This window comes from Canis aureus, chromosome 6 (genome assembly GCF_053574225.1).
Source record: "Canis aureus isolate CA01 chromosome 6, VMU_Caureus_v.1.0, whole genome shotgun sequence".
NCBI classification, from domain to species: Eukaryota; Metazoa; Chordata; class Mammalia; order Carnivora; family Canidae; genus Canis; species Canis aureus.
The window spans coordinates 2,907,228-2,930,712 of NC_135616.1; the positions used below are offsets into that span (position 1 = coordinate 2,907,228).

The 23,485-nt window shown below is 39.4% G+C and overlaps 2 protein-coding genes across 11 annotated transcripts in view; both read left to right on the forward strand.

Moving 5' to 3' along the window:
- Positions 1–3,126, forward strand: part of CEP76 (centrosomal protein 76) — a 29,633-nt gene extending 26,507 nt beyond the window's left edge. For both annotated transcript variants that reach the window (XM_077899890.1, XM_077899891.1), the window contains exon 13: positions 2,882–3,126. Coding sequence is in view for 1 of the 2 variants with exons in the window: in XM_077899891.1 (XP_077756017.1) it covers positions 2,882–2,898 (17 nt within the window). In the remaining variant the exon portion in view is untranslated. The remainder of the gene's footprint in view (positions 1–2,881) is intronic.
- Positions 2,917–23,485, forward strand: part of SPIRE1 (spire type actin nucleation factor 1) — a 204,532-nt gene continuing 183,963 nt past the window's right edge. For 8 of the 9 annotated variants that reach the window (XR_013381082.1, XM_077899880.1, XM_077899882.1 and 5 more), the window contains exon 1: positions 6,048–6,357. Coding sequence is in view for 8 of the 9 variants with exons in the window: in XM_077899880.1 (XP_077756006.1) it covers positions 6,063–6,357 (295 nt within the window). In the remaining variant the exon portion in view is untranslated. Of the gene's footprint in view, positions 3,050–6,047; positions 6,358–23,485 lie in introns of those variants that run through there. The other variant, XM_077899888.1, reaches the window with a different exon arrangement.

The window sequence follows — 23,485 nt, forward strand, 5'->3', positions numbered from 1 at the left end:
CTTATTCTGGATTTTCATATAAATGGAATCACATATGGTCTTTTGTGACTGGCTTCTTTCACTTAGCATAATTAATGTCTTTACGATTTATCCATGTTGTAGCATGTATCATGCCATTCCTTTTTTATGGGCAAATAATATTCCATTGTACAGATATATCATTTATCCATTTGACAGTCAATAGACATTTTGGTTGTTTTCACTTTTTGGCTAGTAAAAATAATGCTGCTATAAACTTCATGTATATGAGGTTTTATGTGGGCATGTGTCTTCATTTCTCTTGTGTGTGTATCTAAGAAAGGAATTGCTGGGTCATATGATAACCAACATTTTAGTGAAATGCCAACAGATTTCCAAAGCAGCTGCATCACTTTCTAATCCCACTAGCAGTGGTTGAGGGTTCTGATTTCTTCACGATCTTGCCAATACCTTGTTATCTGACTTTCTTCTGATTCTAGTCATTCTAGTTGGGTATGAAATTATCTCCTTGTGGTTTTCATTTACATTTCCCTGGTGGCTGATGATATTGAGCATTCTTTCATGTGCTTATTGGCCATCTGTATATCTTCTTGAAGAAATGTCTATTTGGATCCATTGCCCATTTTTAAATTGGGTTGTGTTTTATTATTTAGTTCTAAGAGTTCTTTATGTATTTTAAATGCAAGTCCCCTATCAGATATATGATTTGTAGATATATTCTTCCATTCTGTGGGTCGTTTTCATTTTCATGTTTGTGTCCTTGAGGTACTAAAGCGTTTTTGTTTTTTTTTTTTTTTTTTTTTTTTTTGTTGTTTTCCCAAGTACTGAGCCATCCTGGGTGGTTCAGTGGTTGAATGTCTGCCTTTGGCTCAGGGCGTGATCCAGGATTCCCGGGATGTGCTTTAAATGCTCTGCTTTAGCTGAGGAAATTCGGCCCAATATTTATAATCCTACAACATCAGTACAATAAAAAATTGTACACAGGAATTCAGGTTAAGAAAATAGCTTCAAGGAATAACCTGAGGGAAAAGGACTACTAAAATATAATGAGTACAGCCCTACTTATACCCTTCCACAAAAATTACCAAAGCAAGGCTTAATTCATTGCTTATATAATTGAATTAAAGTAAGCCATATTTTTTGTTAGTTACGTATTGACCTTGGAAGATAAATGAGCCTTTCACAGAGTCACAGTAGAATATTAGAGCCCAGAGCAGCTCCATACTCCTACTCACATTTGGGTAAAAAAAGACAATCTTTTGAACAACAAGAAAGGGCCATCCATTTTTGTATAAAGTTTAGCAAAAATTAAATATGGAGGTTTGGAAAAACATTCTAGCTTTGTCTCATCAACAAAGTATGATTTCAGTCTGAAAATGGATTCCCTTTAATTTATACAATCTAAAATTCTATTTTCTTAAAAGTTTTATTGAGAATTCTACATTTTCAAGCAGTATTGTCAAACATCAAAATTTTGCTATCAAAGAATGATATTTTTGTGCCTTGTATTGTTTTTTATTTTCAATTGGAATTAAGAAATAAACTACTGCTTATCCTAACTTGAAATTTGATAGGTAATATGGCTAAAAAACAGGATTTGGAAAGTTTACGTTAAAGGAAGTATATTTAAATTATTTTGGTCAACTGTTAGTAATTTGAGTTAAGTCACTTAACTTGTGCAGACTCCAATTTTTATAAGTGTAAAATAGTGGCTTGGCCACAAATTTATATCTGTGAGGTCTTTCCTAAATTGAATCTTCTTCACTAACTGAAGCTAATAATTCCACTTACATTGAGAATCAGAAGACCATCTCTCTTTGTTGGTTTAAAAAGAATTGTTTCAAAGGAGAATCACACATTAATCAAGTGACACATGACTATTCTTTGAACTAGTATTTTCCAGAATCCTTCATGAAAATACTAATATGCCACTGTTCATATATTTTGCCTCATTCCTCTACTTTTCCTCAGTTTTTATCAGTGAGTTCGTAACTTGATCTCATTAAGGTAGGATAGGTAATTTTTGAATATGTTAAATGCTACAGAATGAATGTGTTGTGGAAAATACTAGTTTAGGGTACCACTTAGTAAAAGGACATTCATGGGTATTTTCTAAATGTTTCTTAATATTTTCGCCATTGGATACAAAAGTTAATTCTTATACAAATTTAGACCAGAAGAATCCAATTTTGTGTTCTTATCTGGTGTATATACTTCTGGTTCTATGTCTGAGGTCACTTGCAAGTTTTCATGACTAATTTTAAAAATTTGGGGTTAATATTCAGTTTGATTACTGAAATTACAAGACGTAAGTTTCAAATTGCATTTAGGATTATTGATGGAATTAGCCTCCTTAGGGGAGTGATAATTTGCAATTCTTTGATGGGGATGGACTTATTATAGATCCTTTTGAAGATAATCACTATGGAGAAGTTACTGCTATGGTGAAACTGAATGCCAATGAACTCACAAGGACCAATGGAGGGAGGTGGGGCATCGCATCATTCATTCAAAACATTTAAAATACCAAAAATTTGGTTGATCATAGTGGTACGTACAAATTTAAAGCATCTGCTTGGTGGAGTGAGGAATGAAGTGTGAGGATGTTTTTCTTGCTCTGTGCAAATGTAGAGAGAGATAAGTAGCAGAAAGAGCTGAGCTGGTCAGGAGGCCTGGATTCCAGTCCCACCACTTTAATTTACTAGTCCTATATTTTGTCATTTGTAAGACAGGGATAATAATAACTGACCTGCAAGTTGTATAACTGAAGAAAGCACTTTGAAAGTATAAAATTATCACTTTAAAATTATAAAGTATTATAATTGTGGGCAATGAAAATTTAGGTTATGCCACTGAAAAAAATATGCTGTTCTATTTTTCCCTTTTTGGTGCACTTTTCTAGGTGAATGTGCCTCTTAGGAGCAATTGTCTGGGAGTGACTGGATTAAGCTTGGGCTGCACAGGCAGATTGTGCTCCCTGAAGGCCGTGCTCCCTGAAAGACTCAGAGCAGCTCAGCCAGCATGTCCAGAGTATGAAGCATGAAGTACATTTATTCTGCAAAAATGATAAGTAAATATAAGATAAAAAAATTTCAAGGATTCCATTTTTAATAAATGCAACAATAAAATCAATGAAAACTAAAATCATTTTCAGAGTAACACATGCCACTGTTTTTCACAGATTTCACAGCCCTTTGTAAAAGACATTTACATGTTGACTTGCATTGTTCAGACATTTTAAGTATACAGAGCAATTTTTTTTTAAGCGGTGAAGCCAAGAATAAAAAAATAAAATGAATGACAGAAATTGGAACAAATATACCATGCAAAAAAGACATTTAAATTCTTGAATTTGAATTGAAAATGAAAAAATGGTAAGGTGCCACATTATTCAACAGTCCTGCTTGAGTCCTGAGAAGAGATGGACCTCTGATAGTCTTGAGTTGTCAGCAGTCACCTCTCAGTCTTACGATGATGGCCATGGGGCTTATCAAAATTTCAAAGGGTTCTGAAAATCATATAAAATCATACTGTCTTTGTATAAAAATGTACCAAGTGTTTATGTTATATAATAGGTTTATAATAGAAAATGGCTAGGATTTTTAGGATTTATCTTTTATTTTTTCTGCATTGTGCTTGTAATATTGCCTCAACTTAATTCCCTAGAGCTCGCAAAGGCAAGACACTTATTTTAAATACAGTATATCGGTCATGAATTTGTATCTGGGGGGAAAAAAACCCTTCTATTTTATATAATCTTCCTGGGATTCAATGCCATAATGTTTTTCTTCCTAAAATGTGTTTAAAAATTACCATTTGGGGAAGGAAGAAAATCTCTGTTCTGAATTTGTTTTAAATAGTACACCTTTTAATGATAACATTTGACGTATATTTTTAAATTTTTCTTCACTTCCACTCCTTTCCTTCTTCCCTTCATTGTTATATTTACTTGGAGATTTATTTATTGCCCTGTAGTAGCAAGTGACTGGCTAATGGATTCATTAGTTGACTAATTCATTTAACTTGTCTTTTGTGTGGGGGAGTAAAGGTAAGGACAAAAATGTAATTGATTTTGGTTGTAGCTGCCAAAGTGCAACAGGACAGCAATATCCTGCAAGGCCAGGAGATGGTGGTGTTGTCCATAAAAGTAGATCAGTTAGCTGTTCTTCGGAGTTCAAATTGTTTTAAAGCCCTCTGTATTTTCAAAATCCACACAGGATCTAAACTTTTATTTTTATTTTTATTTTTATTTTTTTTTATTTTTATTTTTTTTTAGGATCTAAACTTTTAAAATAGCATATTTTGAGTATGTTTTCCCAGTTTTTCAATCAAGATGATTTATGTATCTATCCATCCTATCTATATCATATAAGGAATTATGCCTTTCTTCTTAGGGCTGTGGCACACAATGCATTTTTACATGGGATTAGAACCTGTAAGTGATGTTAAGGGGATGTTTTGTATCTCTTGTAGTAAAGTCATAATAAGGCGACTAAGGAGAAACATTTTTCTTCCCTTTCAATTCCTTGTTTATTTTTTTTTAAATTTTTATTTATTTATGATAGTCACACAGAGGGAGAGAGGGAGAGGCAGAGACACAGCCAGAGGGAGAAGCAGGCTTCATGCACTAGGGGCCCGACGTGGGATTCGATCCCGGGTCTCCAGGATCGCGCCCTGGGCCAAAGGCAGGCGCCAAGCCGCTGCACCACCCAGGGATCCCTCCTCACTGGTTTAAAAATATCCTCTTGCTTTTCTCTCTTCTCCCTCCTACTGCTGTATGTACTATAGTACCTTAAGCATTTATAATAGATCATTGTAATTTTTACTGCAAGATGCAATTGTGAAGAGTCTAAGATCTAATATCACACACAAAACTGCCTTAAAAGTCTTATTGGTAGTTACTATAAATTTCTTACTTGGTGGATGCTTTCAACTCTCTCAGGTTCTTACACAGGACTAGCCTCAAAGTGGAAAGTTACCAATTAAGCTCGTTAAGTGATTATTTTATCTAAGAATCGTGTTATGTTGTAGGACTTCATGAATTCAGCGAGGCTCTGGGGAGTACAGTATTTCTTTCATTGTATGGCTAATTGCCCTCATTTCCATGTTGCCACTGTGACATTAATTCCAAATCGTCTGAACATTCTGGGTTAACTGGACTAGAAGGAGTGTGATCATAGGAGACATTATCTTAGCGAGGAGCTGTACAAACGTTACGAAACGAATCCGGAAAGACGCTGAAACGAGGGTCCACAAAGTGTTTACATGTTTATATCCCAGGCCCTGATCTGGGAATTGACCAAAACCCACAAAAGGTCATGGGGTTTACAATGAAGATGCGAGGGCCTGTTCAGTAAACAATACCCCTCAGTGAATTATAACATTTTTAAAAATTTTTATTTATTTATGATAGTCACATCACAGAGAGAGAGAGAGAGGCAGAGGGAGAAGCAGGCTCCATGCACCGGGAGCCCGACGCGGGACTCGATCCCCGGTCTCCAGGATCGCGCCCTGGGCCGAAGGCAGGCGCCAAACCGCTGCGCCACCCAGGGATCCCGAATTATAGAGTATATTGGTGGCGACAGCTACTCCCAAAAGAGCAGAGGAGGGTCCGGAGGATGACGGGGGGACGAGGCCGGGGGCAGCGCGAAGTCCGTGCACCGGGAGCACCGGCGCGGAGCTCGAGATGCGCAGGACCGCGGAGCCGGGGCCGAGCCGCTCCCAGGCCTTGGTCGGGATCTGCTTCAGGCTGACGTCCAGCTCCTGCTCGGACGCGGCGGGACCCGACCCCCGGCTCGGCGCGGCGGGCAGCGCGGCGCACGCAGCAGCTCCGGACCGTGCGGACCGGCACCGAGCGCGCAGCTGCCCGGCCGCGGGGCGGGGCGGGGCGGGGCGGGGCCGGCGGACGCCCTCGCGTCGCTACGGGCTGGCGTGGCGGCGGCGCGCGCGGCCGGGCGTGGCGGGGCCGGGCGGGGCGGGGCGGCTCCGGGGAGGAGGCGGCGGCGGCGCGCCCAGACGAGTCTCCCGAGCCGAGGAGACGGCGGCACCCGGCGCGGCGGCGGTGCGCAGCGCCGACCCGCGGGATGGCTCAGCCGGCGGGCCCGGCGGGCGGCGGGGGGCCCCGGGCGGAGCCGGCGGACGGCGAGGGGCCCCCGGACGCGCTGAGCCTGGAGGACATCCTGCGGCTCTACAACCAGCCCATCAACGAGGAGCAGGCGTGGGCCGTGTGCTACCAGTGCTGCGCCTCCCTGCGCGCCGCGGACGCCGGCCGCCGCCAGCCCCGGGGCCGCCTGCGCTCCGCCGCGCAGATCCGCGTCTGGAGGGACGGCGCCGTGACCCTGGCGTCCGGCGGCGCGGGAGAGCCGCCCCCCTCGGCGGGTAAGGCCACGACCTGCGCCCCCCGGAGCGCCCCGGGCCCCGCCTCCCGCCCCGCGGCCCCCTTTTTCCAGGCTGCCCTTGGGCCTTACCCTCCCACCCCCCCGCGAACGCCGCCTCCTAAGGGAGACCCGGAGGAGCGGGCCTGGGGCGGGCGGGGGCAGGGGGTGGTGCTGGCGCTTTGCCATCAGGGCCCCACGTAGGTCGGAGCAGGGCGGGGGGGGGGGGGAGGACCGCGGCACAAAGAGGGGTGCGAGGGGGTCCGGCCTCCGCCGCCCCCGCCTCCGGTAGGGCCTCGGACCTGCCCAGGGTGCTGGTGATTGTACGGACTGTCAAAGCACAGCTGCTCTTGTCTTGTTTGGGAAATGGGGTGTGCTGGGTCCTTTCCGTGATAAGCAATGTCTACATACTTAGATGCCAGGGCTATTTACTTGGGATGTGATAGGTGCTGAGAAAGGTTCACGTGAGATCTCGTCAAGGGTAGTTAATTCTGCTATCAGGAAAATTACACCTTTCAGAATGAATAATCAGCTAATAGTATTTTTTTTTTTTTTTTTTTTTTTTACATCATTCCTCCTCCTGGAATAGTAACCCTAACTGCCGTTAGGGAATGGGAGGATGACTCCTCTGGCTGCTTCAGGCAGAAAGGGGCGGCCTGCGGTGGTGGTGGTGGTGGTGGTGGTGGTGGTGGTGGGACAAAGGCAGGGCATTCTCAGGGGTCAGTCGAGGTCCAAGATATGGCTCCCAGGAGATGTTGGAAGGCATCAAGAGACATAGGCCCCGGCAAACCCAGAGAAAAAGGCAAAATCTAAGTTATTTCTATGACTAAAACAGCAACTCTGAAATGTTGACCCCAGTTTCCAAACCAGTAAAATAATCCTGGAGAGACTGATTTTTGTCTAGTTGAGCTTGAATGTCATTTATTGATTCTGAGACCTTATGAGAATTGTCAGTTATAGTAAAACAGTACACATGTAAAAACTCTTTACAATTTAAGTGATGTTGAAGTAGTAATCAATAGTGGCCCAGTTCTTTAGAAGTTCTGCCCTAACTGCACTTAGTTCTTGATTTAGGCCATCTAACACTTGAGACTTGTCGTTCAGAGTTCTGAGTAGGCAAACAATTTGTTGGATCTGATGGTTTAAGACTTTTCCTAGTGCTGGGAGAGCCACAAGGGAGAGGACTAGGGCTGTTTCCCCATCTGATATGAGAACCACATGGGGTAGATGAGGTAGTTCTCAGTAAGGGGCTGCTGGGAATGGGAAAAGTAACCATCCCAGCCTGCCCCTAGTACAGAACTTCGAGAATTGTTTAGGAATGGTGTAATAGGCCATATTACAAAGTGCAAAATATGGCCCATCCTTTTGGCAGATGTAATTTCATTAGTTGGGGATGGGAGGTGTAAAGTTGCATTGATTAATAGGCTTATTGCAAGCTCTACATAATACAGTTGCTTAAATTATATGTTTTCTGTGTATGGGAGAGCCTGTATTGTGGAGAAGCAGGTTGAAGCTGAATAGTAAGGCTTTCGTTGAGTGGTAAAATTTCGGTCTGCATGGCCCCCACACCCATCAGACTATGAAAAAAGCAAACTTTGTGGGAGTTAATGCAAAAGAATAAACATAAAACAAATATTAGGCCCTAAATTATGATCACATTCCTTATATAAAACCTTCAGTTACCAATTTTGTTGACTAGATCAGTGGATATCTTTATCGTTTTAATGGATCACAAATGTTCCGTATTAATTAATAGGGCCACCTTGTGGGAGTTAACTGTAATGTTTAAACAACACATGTGAGGAAGCTTCTCACACCAGAAATGGTGTAGCAGTAGTAGACAGTCAATAGTGATGTGGCTCTTGAAAAGTCCCTCTCTGACTTAATTCTTCATTGAGTGTATCCAATGCCTGGGAAGTATTTAGAGTCCTGCTGAGCAAGCATACTGTTTTGCTTATTTTATATTGCAGTCCTGTCTAAAATCCTGGAAGTCCCGTAGTGAGTTTTGAGGCTCTTTTTACCAAAAGAGCTGTTGTATGCTCGGCTATAGCCTTTGTTTGCAATTGTACCTTAGTAGAGGTGACTTCTAGGATAAATATGACTAAAGAATAAAACCATCAAAAAGCCCTCTTGGTTTGAGGTCTAGCCTGAACAGTATTATAATTACAAAGAATCACTTGCAAGTAGGAGAAGACTGGTCAAGAAATAAGGGCATCCCCAAGTACATCATCCAATCCAATCATAAAGTGGGGTCATCCATTATCTTCATAAGCCAGTAGTTGACCCTATACAGTGGGAGTACGCTCTGGCTTTAAAGGAACAATTTTGTCATCCCAGCCACACAGAATTGGTCAAAATACTAGTGGTATATACAATTGCTGGGGAATTCCATTTTTTTGTTATTTGAATAATCATACAACCATGAGGTCCTGTTATTATCCCCATAGAATAAAAAGCATAAAGATTGTGTATACTTGAGCTATTGTGTAGAGATAGGAAAGCTATTGCTCTAAAGTTTACTTCAAGTAGTCTAGCTTAGGCAACAATATTCATTTAAAGATGATCAGAGCTATAATTTAACATCTGCAAAGATGTGTAATTGAAACATAGTTCCTCTCTATAACCTTCATTTCTTAATCAGAGGTAGCCAAATCAGGACTGACCTGTCTGCAAAACAAGTCCAGTTTTAACAGACTTGGCCTAATTATTTACATAAGCTCAGCAAGAATAATGATTGATCATATAGATCTTTTAGCATCTGCTTTGCTGGAAAACTTTACATATAAGGATTCTAGATTGAACTTTTAGTAGGCTCTCCAGGCCAGAAGCCAAGGCAAGTACTTGCCATCAGACATGCCTGCAATACCTGTGGGTTTGGGCATATTCCTCTTCATGAGGTTCCCAAAGTATCCTGAGGTTCATGCACCTGCCAGGAAGTGACATTCTTTACTCACCTGGTGAGGCTGCTGGGAACTCCCAAAGCAAGCAAGGTATCAGGCCAGTGTTTCCAAGTGGCTTTATTGCTCCAGGTTTCATGAAGTCAACCTTAGTTCCTTAAAGCTGTTTGGTCATATCCGAGTCTATGCAGGTCTCTCAAATATAACATTCTAGTCAAAGCCTTGGTAAAATAACCGATATTTTTAATGGTGTCCTGTTATAAGAACAGATTCTTCTTGAACTTATGCAGCAAATAACTATGATTGCCATGGAAGAATGCTTACTGAAACACCTTTTGAATTTCAGAGGGTTTAAATAGAAAAGTTAATGCTTTAATTTGTTTACAAATGAATACTTTATCCTATTTCTAATAAATCATATATCTTAAGAGAAAGTTTTTCTTTTTTTTTCTTTTTCTTTTTTTTTATGGGGCGGGGTGGGGGGGGGGGCACCGGAGAGATTCTCCGGCTGCCCCCGTGGCGCCAGCGCCAAGAGAAAGTTTTAACCTGGGAGACCAAACAGAACTAGTAGTGGTGGTTCAAACGTGGAGTCACAAAACTCTAATCATCCTTTTGGTTTATTTAGTCCCTTGTTACTATTCTTGTTCAATTCGAATGCAATTTTAGTTCTGGAAATTATTACTCATTTCAGCTTTGATTTTAAAGAAATCAAAACCTAGATTTGTCCTAAAGATCCTTTATATGAACCTCCTTGAAGATGAAATTTATCTTGCAAAAATAAGAACAATTAAAATGACAACTTAGAAATGGAATCTGGTCAGTTATTTCTGTGACAAATAACTTTTCAATGATCAAAATACCATGTGGTGACCTTATATTTAAACATATTAAAACTTTAGGAATTGCATATCATCTCTTGAATGGTTACAGCATTTACCCACATGTAACCTAAGGCTTATCATTTACTGAACAGTACTTTCAGAGTAATTTACCAAATAAAAGGCCTAATGAGTCAAAAAGACTCCATTTATAATTTAAATCTTGGGAAGTTTGTTAAAACCTTAGAAAATTTTAAAGCACATCCTAAATAGGATTAGGGATGTAGAAGACCTGATAAAGGCAAAACATAGAAACTGGTTTTTCTGGGTTGGCAAAGAGAAAACAACAGTTTTACATTGTCTTATCCAGAGCAGACCAATTCAGGAAAACTTGTATTTTCAAACAGAGAGAAAGCAGACTTTTAACCTCATACCTGTGTACCTTTAAAATCCCTTTCAATCATAGTCTGTCCTGACCACATCTAGAATTCTTTTCCAAAGACTTCCTTTCACAAACCTACAAAGTTCTTTTGCATGCAGATTTTGTCCCAAGCCATTTCTTTTCAACCAACCTGCCTCAGTTAGGACAAAATTACCTTTTTTACCTTTAACAAAATGCAATCCCATTCCTGTATCTTTCTTACATATTTCCAACCTTTCTACATACAGAGTTTTCCTTATCCTCTGTCTTAATTACATTTAGCAGAAATCTTAGTCTCCAGTGAAAACAAAGTAGTAGCCAATTGTGAACTGTTATACCAAAACTCTATATAGGGCAAATTTATGGATCTATTAAGCACAAAGCATGTTTACCAACAGAGTCAAATATCCTTAGTTTCTCTGCAATAAGTTGTCAAAGGTACAAACCTATGTTTAATAATTAATGCATTAGCGTTATGTCCTATTTGGAAAAGATCTAAATGTCCAGTGAATTCAGTCTCAGTTACCATCCAAGCAAAACTTTAAAGTTGTAGGTTATCAAAAACTTTGAAAGCTATCTTAACAATTACCTATTAAAACTTTGAGACAGAAGATAAACCATTTTAAGTCATCCTTTTGCTAACAAATTGCAACAGGTAACCCAAACCTATTTGACTTCTAGCAAACCTCGACAGAATAATAGTTACACATCTAAAACCAACACACTTTAGGTTTAAATACTGATTGTTTCACCTGGGCCCACTTTTTATTTTTATTTTTTAAAAAATCTTTAGCTTGTGTTGTGATCACAAACTCTATTTTTTTTTTATTTTTATTTATTTATGATAGTCACAGAGAGAGGGAGAGAGAGAGAGGCAGGCTCCATGCACCGGGAGCCCGACATGGGATTCGATCCCGGGTCTCCAGGATCGCGCCCTGGGCCAAAGGCAGGCGCCAAACCGCTGCGCCACCCGGGGATCCCTGGGTCCACTTTTTAAAAGTCACTTTGCTCCCCCCATTTCTCAATTTTTACCTGACACACTGGAGGGGAAATCTGAAGTGAGTGGTGTATGTAGGCAGCACTCAAGGTGGTGCAGAAACCGGAGCAGAGGGAAGGGAGACAGAAGAAGCAAAGTGCAGCCAGAAGGCTGAGAAAAAGGGATTCCCAGTTCTAAAGCTCATCCACTTGGACAGACAAGCAAATGCCATGTTATTCCACCAATGAGTGGAAGGAGGCAGTCCATGTCAGGCCTCTGAAGACACAGAATTTTCCCTAAACAGAATATTCTCAGCAGCTGCTTGGGAACATTCCTTAAAATCCGTCCTGAGGTAAACTAACCACAGTTGGCTCCAATTATAACCATTAACCTGGGAAATGAATGAGGGAGAAGCTCCCCATGTACAGCTAGAGTAGACTGTATCTATTGGGAGGAGGAGAGAGAGTCAGCATCCTCTTTGCTAGGGAGGGCCTGTGTTTCCTTCAGCAACCTGGGTTTATTTGGAGGCCTTTTTAGATTAATTATCCAACATGTCAGGAGGGGTTTACAAGTCAACACGTTCAGGTAAACACATTCTGCTAGAGGCCCTTAGGTGGGGGTCCTGATGTTAGAGCCCTGTTCTCTGCAGAAGATCTAACTGTAGATCCCAGTGAGGCCATGCAGTGCTACAGGAAATCTGTCCTTCCCTAAATTTTGTAATCCAAATTGTTTCCGGTGTTTTAAAGGGCACCCCAAGGGGGAGTCCTTGGAAACTAAAGAGACCATGCCTTGCTGTGAAGGTCACATCTTATTTTACCTTGACTCGAAAAACCTGCTGTTTTAACACATGGAAAATAGAAAAGTTTACAAGGAGAAAGTACTCAATTGTGCAGTACTCAACCTAGAGAAGTCCCCACGGAGGACAGTTCGTTTCTTATCTTTTGATCTTACCCCATACCTGTCATTTGAAGCGTCAGTGGTTCAAATTTTTCCCAGTTTTTCAGATTGCAATCCAGAGGCATTTCTGCTGAGGATGAGTTTTTTTCCCATCTTGAAATCCTGGTAGGAATCTCTTACTCCATACGTGTTAAAGAGAGGTTAACTATGAAGGCATCCAAATATCTCTGTTCTCCTCTAAACCAAGGCGTCCCTTGGTTTGGTTCACCCTCCCAAGTGAAAGAGCGGCCTAACATCTTGGGATGAGGAGGGATCAGGCCAGCGGGAGTAGCCATTCTTACCTGTCGCCTAATCCTACTGCCGCCTCTGGATCTTCTGGTGGGGGGTGGGAGGGACATGACAACGACTATAAAACCTGGTCTAATCATAGAATTTAGCGAGGTTAATAATTTAAACGGTGATGTTCCTTTTAGAAGGCTGAGGAAGTAAGTGGAAACACCAAGGGTCTCTCAGTGGGAGGCATGTGCGGCTTGTGGAGGAGGTCCCCCCGGGGTGTGACCCCCAGGGCCAGCCTCCATCCTTTTACGGGTCTTGGAGACCCCAAGGCCACCAGTGGTAACCGAAGGGGAGGTTCAGAGTGCTGGATTGCCAGTCCTTATGTGTGCCCTCCAGATGAACCTTAGGCTAGCAGGGAATCCTATAAATAACCAATTATTCTTCTGTGCTCTCTTGCATGAACCTTCGTTGTTTGGTTATATAGATTCGCTTGCGTTCCAGCCCCTTGGTGCCTGATCAGCCTGCCGATCATAGCCAATTTCAGTTAAATTTTCCTCACCTCACGCTTGCTGCCTTTCTGTTCCAATACCTGAGGTCCCATTTGCAGGCACGGCCCCACAATAAGCAAAGCCCATGGGGTGGGGAAAAGCCCATTCAGAAAGCCAGAAAACAGAAAGTGGAACTAGGATTAGGTCAACATTCCCTTCCTTTGGGGAAAGGAGATTGACCAAACCTTTCTCCAGAAGCCTGTCACCTGAGTCTTAAGACCTCCAGCCCTACTATTTACCTTTAACTGGCTGACAGGTGCCTGGTTTTGCTGTTATAGGAAGAGTTATCCCTGGGAGAGACAACTTTTACTCTCAATTCCTCTACTTTTGTTCACCCCTCAGTGAATAGTAGTCCTGGGTTTTGGCACCAAAATTATATGGGAGAGCTTGGTTCTTGTCTCACAAGAGTCAAAGAATGAATCTGACAGACAACAGAGTGAGCAAAGCTGATAGAAGTTTGTTAAGCAGAGACCCAGAGAAAGCTTGCATAAAGCTAGAGGGGTCCCCACAAGGTTGCCACTGAGGGCCTTTAGGATCTTCCTTTAATAGGAAACTGACCAGGAAATTTGGTCAATTTCTTGTTAATATCAGGGTGGATTTGTAAATATCATGTTTATATTTAGAACAAACCTGGTGGATTTGTAACTATCATAATAACAAGAAGTTCTTATAAATATGAGCCCAAACAAGTTATTCCCTTCTCTCTGGTTAGTATCTCCTCCATAACGTTTCTCTACCTCTAGGATTTCTGTGAGCCTAGTCAGGTAGCCCAAGGCCTTGAGATTCTTGTGCCCTTTCTGTTTGAGCAGGGACTATTGATAACAACCTTTGATAACCTATTTCTTTGTAGTCTGTGAGTTTGTGATTACTTAGTAGCCATTAAAGGGGGATGCTCCTTAACATTTTGGAGCTAAGGAGACAGGTTTATTTTTTGTTTTTTACTGTCTTATCTCCGTTTTCTTGAGATGAGTAGGCCCCTTACTCTGGGGCCTTTCCTTTATCTTTCCCTACCTAGCCCTGTCTCTCCTAACTTGTTCCTACTAGTTGTGGAAAAGTTGATGCAGTCTTGAGCATTTTAGTGTTGATTGATTAAAAATCTTTATGAAGTTCATACTAAAATGTTGCTTACATTAGTTTATTTCCTCCTAGGATTTAAGAGTAGTTGCTTGGCTTAGAAGGCACAGTGTTTTCTGAATGCTTAGTCTTGATTCATAAAAATGCTGAATAATTTAGTACTGTACATGTGTATAAATTCTGTTTTTAAGGAAAAATGGTAATCATGACACTTCAATTCTAAGAAGTATTTTTTCATTGTATGGCATATAACATGACTGTATATTGTTAGCAGTCGACAGCATTTATATTTTCACATGTTTATCTATCCACTTATTTCCAAATGGAGGTTTAGGGAAGTTAAAGGACTTGCTTAAATTCTTACTGGTTTGAATTTACTTTGATTTGAATCAAATTGAGGACTTTTAACCTCTAGGCTTAGAAACAGATTTGGTTTGAATTTGAGTCCTTGTTCCTCCCCTTCCTAGCTGAGTAACCGTGAATAAGTTCCTTAACTTCCCTTAATTAATGAGTTAGACACTTTAGCTCTGCATATACAATCACCCCGAGTCCGGCTTTCTTATCTGTAAAAGGAGAATAGATCACTTTCTCATTGAAGAAGGTTTAAATGAGATGATGCTTGTAAAATGACTGAAGCAAGGCTTGGTATGATAGTATAATAAGTTTTAGTTTCCTTTCTCCCCTAAGTCTGCCCTTTTGCACTGCCTGTGGTCCTGCTATTCTGTATTTTTATTCTGAATTGGGACACAAATGTTTGGGACAGGGTTTCTCAGTCTTGGCACCATTGACGTTTTTGATTGAATAATTCAGTATGGAGCTGCCCTGTGCCTGTAAAGGGTGTTCAGCAGCATCCCTGGTCTCTACCCGCTGGTTGCCAGTAACTACCCATCTCCTCCTCCCAAGTCATGACACTCAAAAAAGTTTCTGGACATGGCCAAATTTCCCCTGGGGGGCAAAGTCGTTCCCTGTTGAGAACCACTGGTCTAGCAGATAATGGGTGGTATGCAGTCCAGTGCGGAGAACTGGATCCTGGCTGTAATCCTTGAGTGAGTGAATCTTTGAGCTGGCTACTGTTCCCTCTGCTGTTGAGTTGAATGAACAAGTGGTATGGCTCCACTTAGTCTTAGTCCCATAGAAAAAAATAACACCTCACATGTTTTCTTGACTTGTTTTGGGGTTCAATGTAATAGTAATTGATTTTAGTTCTTGTTCACTTTTAACAGTATTGATACATCCAGAATGTTTATATTCATTTTGAATAAAATTAGAAATACCTTATAAGAGAAATAGGAAAATGATGGAAGATGTGGGAGGCATGGAAATGAGACCAATATGGGAAGAAGACAATGAAGAACAAGCAATTTTATTTACCATTCACATGTAGTCTGGTGCCCTGTACTAACATGGCCATGAGAGTAGTGTGATGTAGGACTGAAGGAGATAAAGAAAAAGGAAAAATTAGTTCTCTAGAGGGTTTTATTTATTTATTTATTTATTTATTTATTTACATAATAAATTTATTTTTTATTGGTGTTCAATTTGCCAACATACAGAATAACACCCAGTGCTCATCCCGTCAAGTGCCCCCCTCAGTGCCCGTCACCCATTCACTCCCACCTCCCGCCCTCCCCTTCCACCACCCCTAGTTCGTTTCCCAGAGTTAGGAGTCTTTATGTTCTGTCTACCTTTCTGATATTTCCCACACATTTCTAGAGGGTATCTTAAGAGTAAAACTGATTACGTTATGAAATAGGATCTTAAAACAAGCAGCATATTTTATGAGCTATTTCTGTGATGACAGAAGGAAACATTGGTTAGAATCAAGAGGGCTTATGATTCTTAGGTGTCTTAACTTTACATTTTTATTTTTCTAAATGTTTATGTTCTTACACTAAACCTTACTGTTTGATAAAGTTTTTTTTTTTATGTACAGATTGATAGAATTTTTGCTTTCACACCTTTAATTAACAAGTTAGAGACACTCAGGCTCTGCATATACAGCCTACTCTTTGTCACTACTGTGCCTTACTGGCATTTAGAACATATTTTATTATACACGTTATTTAGTAAGTAGTGTATTAATTGCCATTGATGGGATTCCAGATCTTTGCAAGATAAGAACTTTTTCCCTGGGATGCCACAGAGAATTATCAATGACAGTAATATTAGAGCTTAGCACCATTGCATGGTCTCAGCAGCCTTTTAGGTCTTAATACCCATCTGACAAAAATAACTTATTTCAGATTCTGATTTCAAAATCTTAGATGTATCTTTAATGTTAGATGTATAAAGAACATTTTAAAAATTACGGTTACATCTTGATTTAAAGTAATAATAGAGTGGAAATAGGTTTTCCTGGGAGGAACAATGAAAGACTGTGTGTGTACTAATAAAGGCATCCCTTGGTATGGGAAACATTTGGGCTTTGTTTGGGATTTGAAAAGAGGACATGATCAGTCAAGCTTCTCAGCAAGTTTCATGCTGGTGGGAGAAATGGTCTGGAAATAATATTGTATTTGATTTTAAAGAGAGACTAAATACTTGTGGAGAAGATTAAAATAGTGAAAACATGTTTAAAAACATTAATTCCTGTTAGTTCTTGGTGTAATTTTTAAAAAAGATTTTGTTTATTTATTAGAGAGCACAAGCAAGGTGAGGGACAGAGGGAGAAGCAGACTCCCCACTGAGTAGAAAGCCTGATACTGGGCTTGATCTAGATCCTGGAGTCCAGGATCATGACCTTAGCCAAAGGTAGTCGCTTAACCCACTGAGCCACCCAGGCACACCATTCTTGGTATAATTCTCAAGTGTTAACATGCTGGTCATTAAATGAAAGGAATATTTGAGACTTATATGGATGTGTCCAGGGTAGAGTTTGGGAGTGAATGATGGTATTAGGGGTTGCTGAAATGTCTTATCAGGTACAGTAATAGGTAAGATATTTATACAGTATCTTTCAGTATGTTAAGCTAATTCAGTTTTAAAAACATGGAGGGACGCCCAGGCGGCTCAGTATGTTGAAGGTCTTCCTTAAGCTCAGGTCATCATCTCAGGGTCCTGGGATCAAACCTTGTGTTGTTACATTCCCTGCTCAAGGACTCTGCTTCTCCCTTTTTTTCTACCCCTCCTTCTGGCTCATGCTCCCCCCCTTCAAATGAATGAATGAATGAATAATAAATAACTAAATAAATCTTAAAAAAAAGCATTGAGTTCCTGCCACATCCAAACAGTGTTCGTTTCCATGAGTGATGTAAAGATGAATATAGTCATTTTAAAAGAGAAAATAAAACAGCGATAAGTTCATTGTGAAGCTAATGCAACTTCAACTGTGAGCTCATTTTACACAGGCTTTTTCTAGGCCCCTGCACATGATATGGGCAGATGGTCATTTGCAAAATTAAGATATTTTCACCATAATCAGTAAGATTGTTGTCACTTTTGACTCCAGTTTACCCTCCAGTATACTTCTGGTTGTGTTTGGGTTGTGTGGGAGTAGCCATAGACATTTTTGGGAAAAATTTTGGAATAATGCATTGTGGTGTCTGTTTTTCTGCCCTACGCAAAGGAAAACAGAGGAGTTTAGTCATGTACAGATACAGGTACTTAAGTAAGTTGGAACTTTGTCGGGAACCCATTAGTCTCACCAAGAATTTTGATCTACCAAAGGTGGTATGTTGGTAAGAGATACGAGTCACGCTCTGCCTGTTTCACTCGTAAGGTCAAAATCCCTTTTCTGCATCATAAATTCTATAGAATGATAACCATTCCCATCCCACTGTCATAGGACCCATTTTATGTTTTTCATTTGCTTCCTGTTGGCTAAGTAGAAAAAAGAAATTATTCTCTTCCAAATATTTGTTTAAAACTATGAAGAAAATATTGCCTGTTGCCAAATATAGTGGCAAATATAGTTGCCACTATATTGCCAAATATAGTTATTTTGAAAAAATTTTTATTTTGAGATCATTTTAGATTTACAGGAAAGTTGCAGAGATAGCACAGAGAATTCCTATGTACTCCTCATCCAGTTCTCCTATGTTAACATCTTATACTTTTGTCACAACTAAGAAGCCAGCATTGGCACATTACTATTAACTGAACTCCAGGCTTAATTTGGATTTCTCTAGGTTTTTTGTTTTGTTTTGTTTTTCATTAATGCCTTTTTTCTGTTTCAGAATCCCATCCAGAATACAATATTGCATTTAGTTCTCACATCTCCTTAGTCTCTTCTAGTCTGTTGTGATTTCTTACACTTTCCTTGTTTCCTGACTTGACAGTCTTGAGGAGTACTGGTCAGGGGTTTTGTAGACTGTCTTTCCATTTAGGTTTGCCTGATGTTTTCCTTACTAGACTGGGGATATGTGTTTGGGCAAAAGAATAACCACCCAGGGGGAGGCACCTCTCATCACATAGGATTGGGGCACATTGTATCCACACAGTACCACTGGTGATAATGCACTTTAGTTTGCCAGCTTTCTCCACTAAAGAGTTACTCTGTTTACCTTTTTCTATACTCTGTTCTTTGGAAAGGAGTCGCTAAATTCAGCCTGCTCTAGAGAAGGAGGCTTCCTCCTGGAGGGATTAATTAATATGGTTATTGAACTAATTGTATTGTTAATTAATTGTCTGCTCTTTTGTTAAAGTAGATGAAAACTAAATACCATTGGGCAACTGGTTTTTGGTTATTGTTATAGAATTAATATTGTTATTACTACTTAATTGATACTTAGCTTTAATATAATTTTATAATATTTGCTTAATATTATTTGGAATTATTCTGTAAGGAAGATTTGTCCCTTCTCCTGCCATTTACTTATTTATATCATTCTGGAATTGTATATATTTTATATTTTGTTATTTGTTACTATGTTAATTAAAAAAAATTTTTTTATGATGGATGACAATGCAAAGTTAATTGGATGATAGTAAAGTGACCGTACAAAGCTCCCAAAGAGGGAGGGGGCCAAAGATGGTTGCCCTAATTACCATGTTATTTTGTTGCTCACATTGTTCCAGCTGTGGTCATTGGAAGCTCCTTCAGGTTGATTCCTGTGTGTCTTTGACATGTAACCATCCTTTTGTGTTTTTGAGCACATCATCACTTTCTGACACTACAAGATGCTCTAAGGTTAATGACATATATTTTTTTGCCCCAGCCTTACAGTCAGACACAGCTTTAAGGAGTTGAGCACCATTTATGCTTGTTGATACTGTGGTGGTTTTGTTTTTAATATGGAGAAGCATTGGAATAAAAGGTTTAATTATTTTTGGTGTTCAGACTTCTTTGTTAGATTTATGAAGTGTCTCTCTGGTATCTTGCTTTTGTTGACATGCTTGCCACACTGTGTATTTGTTCATCCTTTCAACAGTTAAGTAATGAATACCATTGAGCCAAGTTGAATAGAGAGGTTAAGAGAGAACAGTCTGTGTACACCGTTTATCAGAAGGGAGAGATACCTGGGAACTAAAGCCAGAGGAGCCTGTACTGGGATATCAGTTTGGATATACTGAAGCTGAGAAGAGGTCAGTGAAATGTGGCTTAGGGTCAAGTATGGATTGACTGAGGTATGTGGATGGTTGAGAACTGGTTTAGACAAATGTTGTGATCATTGGCCTTCCTCTTGTAAGTACTTATGGAAGCTGCAGGAGAACAGTGCAGAATGTTGGCAATCAACCACATTTGAAATAGTTCCCCACTTTATAAACATACATTTTCGTTACTGCTTTGCAGGACAGTGTGGGGTAAAATATACTCTTGTGATATGCTCATAGAATGTCTTAACCAAACAAAGGAGATGAAAACAAAATATTGGGCAAATGGTTTTTGGTTTTGGCTAAGTATTTCATGGGATCGTGGATATTGTAGGGACCAGAAAATTACTGACTTATATGCAGCAATGCAAAATAATTGGGAAAGCTTGTAATATTTTCCCTAATTCTAACTTCCGTGTAGTTACTTTTGAGTGATGGTATAACAAGGTCAAGACAAGGTAAGATTTGTTTATTCATGCATTGAATTTATGAGCTTATTGGTTCAGCCTTTGCTGTTCTCAGGTCAGTATCTCAATGGCATTCTATTGATTTTTAAATGTATGAAGGATAGACATTCCATGACACCGTTTTGTTCTGCTACTTGTATTGCCCTCATCATACAAAGAAAACACATTAAGAAAATGTCACATCAAATTTTTATGCAGTTTAAGCAAATTTCAGCTAGTTGTGCAAGAGTTCAGTAGTACTTTTAATTGTGTAAGTATATTTCATCAAGTTGTATGGGAGTTTGGTAGGTTTCTTTGTTTTAGTGATGATAGCCTGGTAATCAAATGTTGGTCAGAATCTCTTAAAACACTTTTTTTTTGGTATGTTGCATTAATTCAATCTTTGGCCACTTTTCTTCTCTCTAAAAAAAAATTTCCTTTGACATTTCCTTCTCAAAACTTATTTTCTTGGACTTTCTCCCATTTTTTCACAACTTTTCCTTTTTTTTTGGAAGTTCACACATAGAGAAAAAGAGCACAAATCATTAGTAACACAACCATGTAAACAACCTGCGAATAAAGGAGTGTTACAAGTAGCCTACAAGTCTTCCAAATGTAATTATTGTCTTAGTTTCTGTCACCATAGGTAGGTCTTGCTTGTTTGTGAACGTTATAGAATCTTACATTATGTGTTTTTTGTGTCTGGCTTTTTTTTTTGTTCAACATTGTGAGACAAATTACTTGATACTGCATGTAGCATTAGTTTATTTTCATTGCTATATGGTATTCAGTTGGTATGAAAATACCAAAATTGATTTACCCAGCTGTTATGGATGGTCATATGAATTGTCTGGAGTTTTAGCTATTTTAAATAATACTACTATAAATACTCTTGAATATATGTATGCTTCTGTTAGGTATATATCTAGTAGAATTGCTGGTTGTTGCACGTGTGTCTGTTAAGTTTTAGTCGATATTGCCAAGTAGTTTTCCAAAGTGTTTTTTCAGGTTACCTTGTTAGCAATGTGTCTGTTGTACCATATTCACTATACCTCTTGGGAATGTCATTAAAAAAAGAAAAGTTTACTAATTTTGGCAGGTATGTTATGGTACATATTTTATAATGGCTTTGAGTTGCATTTAACACATGGCTAATCATGTTGAGTGCCTTTTCATATGTCTATTAGCCATATTGATATCTCTTGTGAAATTCCTCTTTAGATCTTTTGACTATTTATTTGTCGAGTATTCTTTTTTCTTAAAGATTTTGTTTACTTATTCATGAGAGAGACACAGAGAGAGGTAGAGACACAGGCAAAGGGAGAAGCAGGCTCCCTGCAGGGAGCCTGATGTGGGACTGGATCTTAGGACCCCAGGATCATGGGGGATCATGAGCATCAGAGCCAAAGACAGATGCTCAACCACTGAGCCACCCAGGTTCACCTCTAGTTTTTTTTTTTCCTTGTAAAAAATATAAAACATAAATGTTATTTTAACCATTTAATTAAAGGCATTAATTTACATTCACAATGTTACACAACCATCACCACTGTTTATAAGATTTTTTTTTAAATAAATTTATTTTTTATTGGTGTTCAATTTGCTAACATACAGAATAACACCCAGTGCTCATCCCGTCAAGTGCCCCCCTCAGTGCCCGTCACCCATTCACCCCCACCCCCCACCCTCCTCCCCTTCTACCACCCCTGGTTCGTTTCCCAGAGTTAGGAGTCTTTATGTTCTGTCTCCCTTTCTGATATTTCCCACACATTTCTTCTCCCTTCCCTTATATTCCCTTTCACTATTATTTATATTGTTTATAAGATTTTTCATCACACAAACAGAAACTCTGTACGCATTAAGCAATAACTAACTGCTCATTCTCAGCTTCCCCCAGACCCTGATAACCTCTAATCAATTTATTTTAAGTTTTTGGTAATTTCTTATTATATGTTTTGATTTTTATATACTGGATACAAGCCATCTGCCAGTTGTGTATATTACAGATATTTTTTCTAACTCTGTAGCTTTCCTTTTATGGTATGTTTTGATGAATAGAAGTTTTGACATATCAGTTTTATTATCATTGAATTCAAATGATTTTCTAATTTTCTTTGTGATTTCTTCTTTGATTCATGCATTATTCTGTCAGCTTTTATTTATATAGAGAGACTATGTTATTAGATGCATGCCCATTTAAGGTTATATTATCTTCATGGTGGCTTTACCCTTTTATCACTATGGTTAGTGATAGTGATAGAACTATAGTTGACACGTTACACTAGTTTTCCTTTTTTTCTTTAATAGCATTCCCTAATTAATCTTTGCATAGTATATTCCTTCCCATAATTTTACTTTCAAATTTTTAGTATTCTTACATGTAAGGTGTATGTTTTACAAGCAGGATATGGTTTGGATTATTTGTGTATTATAATGATCCTTAATTTTAAATTGGATTTTTTATTCTGTTTACATTTAGTATAATTGCTTGGATTTTATTTTATTTTATTTATTTATTTTTTAATTTTTATTTATTTATGATAGTCACAGAGAGAGAGAGAGGCGCAGAGACACAGGCAGAGGGAGAAGCAGGCTCCATGCACCGGGAGCCCGATGTGGGATTCGATCCCGGGTCTCCAGGATCGCGCCCTGGGCCAAAGGCAGGCGCCAAACCGCTGCGCCACCCAGGGATCCCGCTTGGATTTTAAAATACACCATCTTACCATCTGCTTTCTATTTGTCCCACCAGGCTGTATTCATTTTCTCTCCCTTTTTTTCAGTTAAGAATTTTTTTAAGTGCTAAAATTTTCTCCTTCATTAGCTTGCTTATTGTACATTTCTTTACTATTTTTAGTAGTTACTTTACAATATACATTGTTGAATTTTTATTAAAGTCTATATAAATGACTGTTTTAATCTCCAGAGAGTGCAAAGATCTTAGAACATTCTAATTTAATGTATCTCCTTCTGTTGTTTAATGGTTATTGACATGTGTTTTAGTTTGTAGCTTATCATAGATTTTAACTATAAGACAATATTTTTGTACAATTTAACATTCATTTAGAATTTTCCACATATTTGCTCTTTCCATGTTCTGTGTTTCTTCCTATATTATCATACTTTCTTCTGGGATAATTTTCTTCCTGCCTGAAAACTCCTTTAGTATCTACTTTAGTGCAGGTCTCCCACTGTAAAATTCACTCAAGTTTTGGAATGCCTGGGTGGCTCAGCAGTTGAGTGTCTGCCT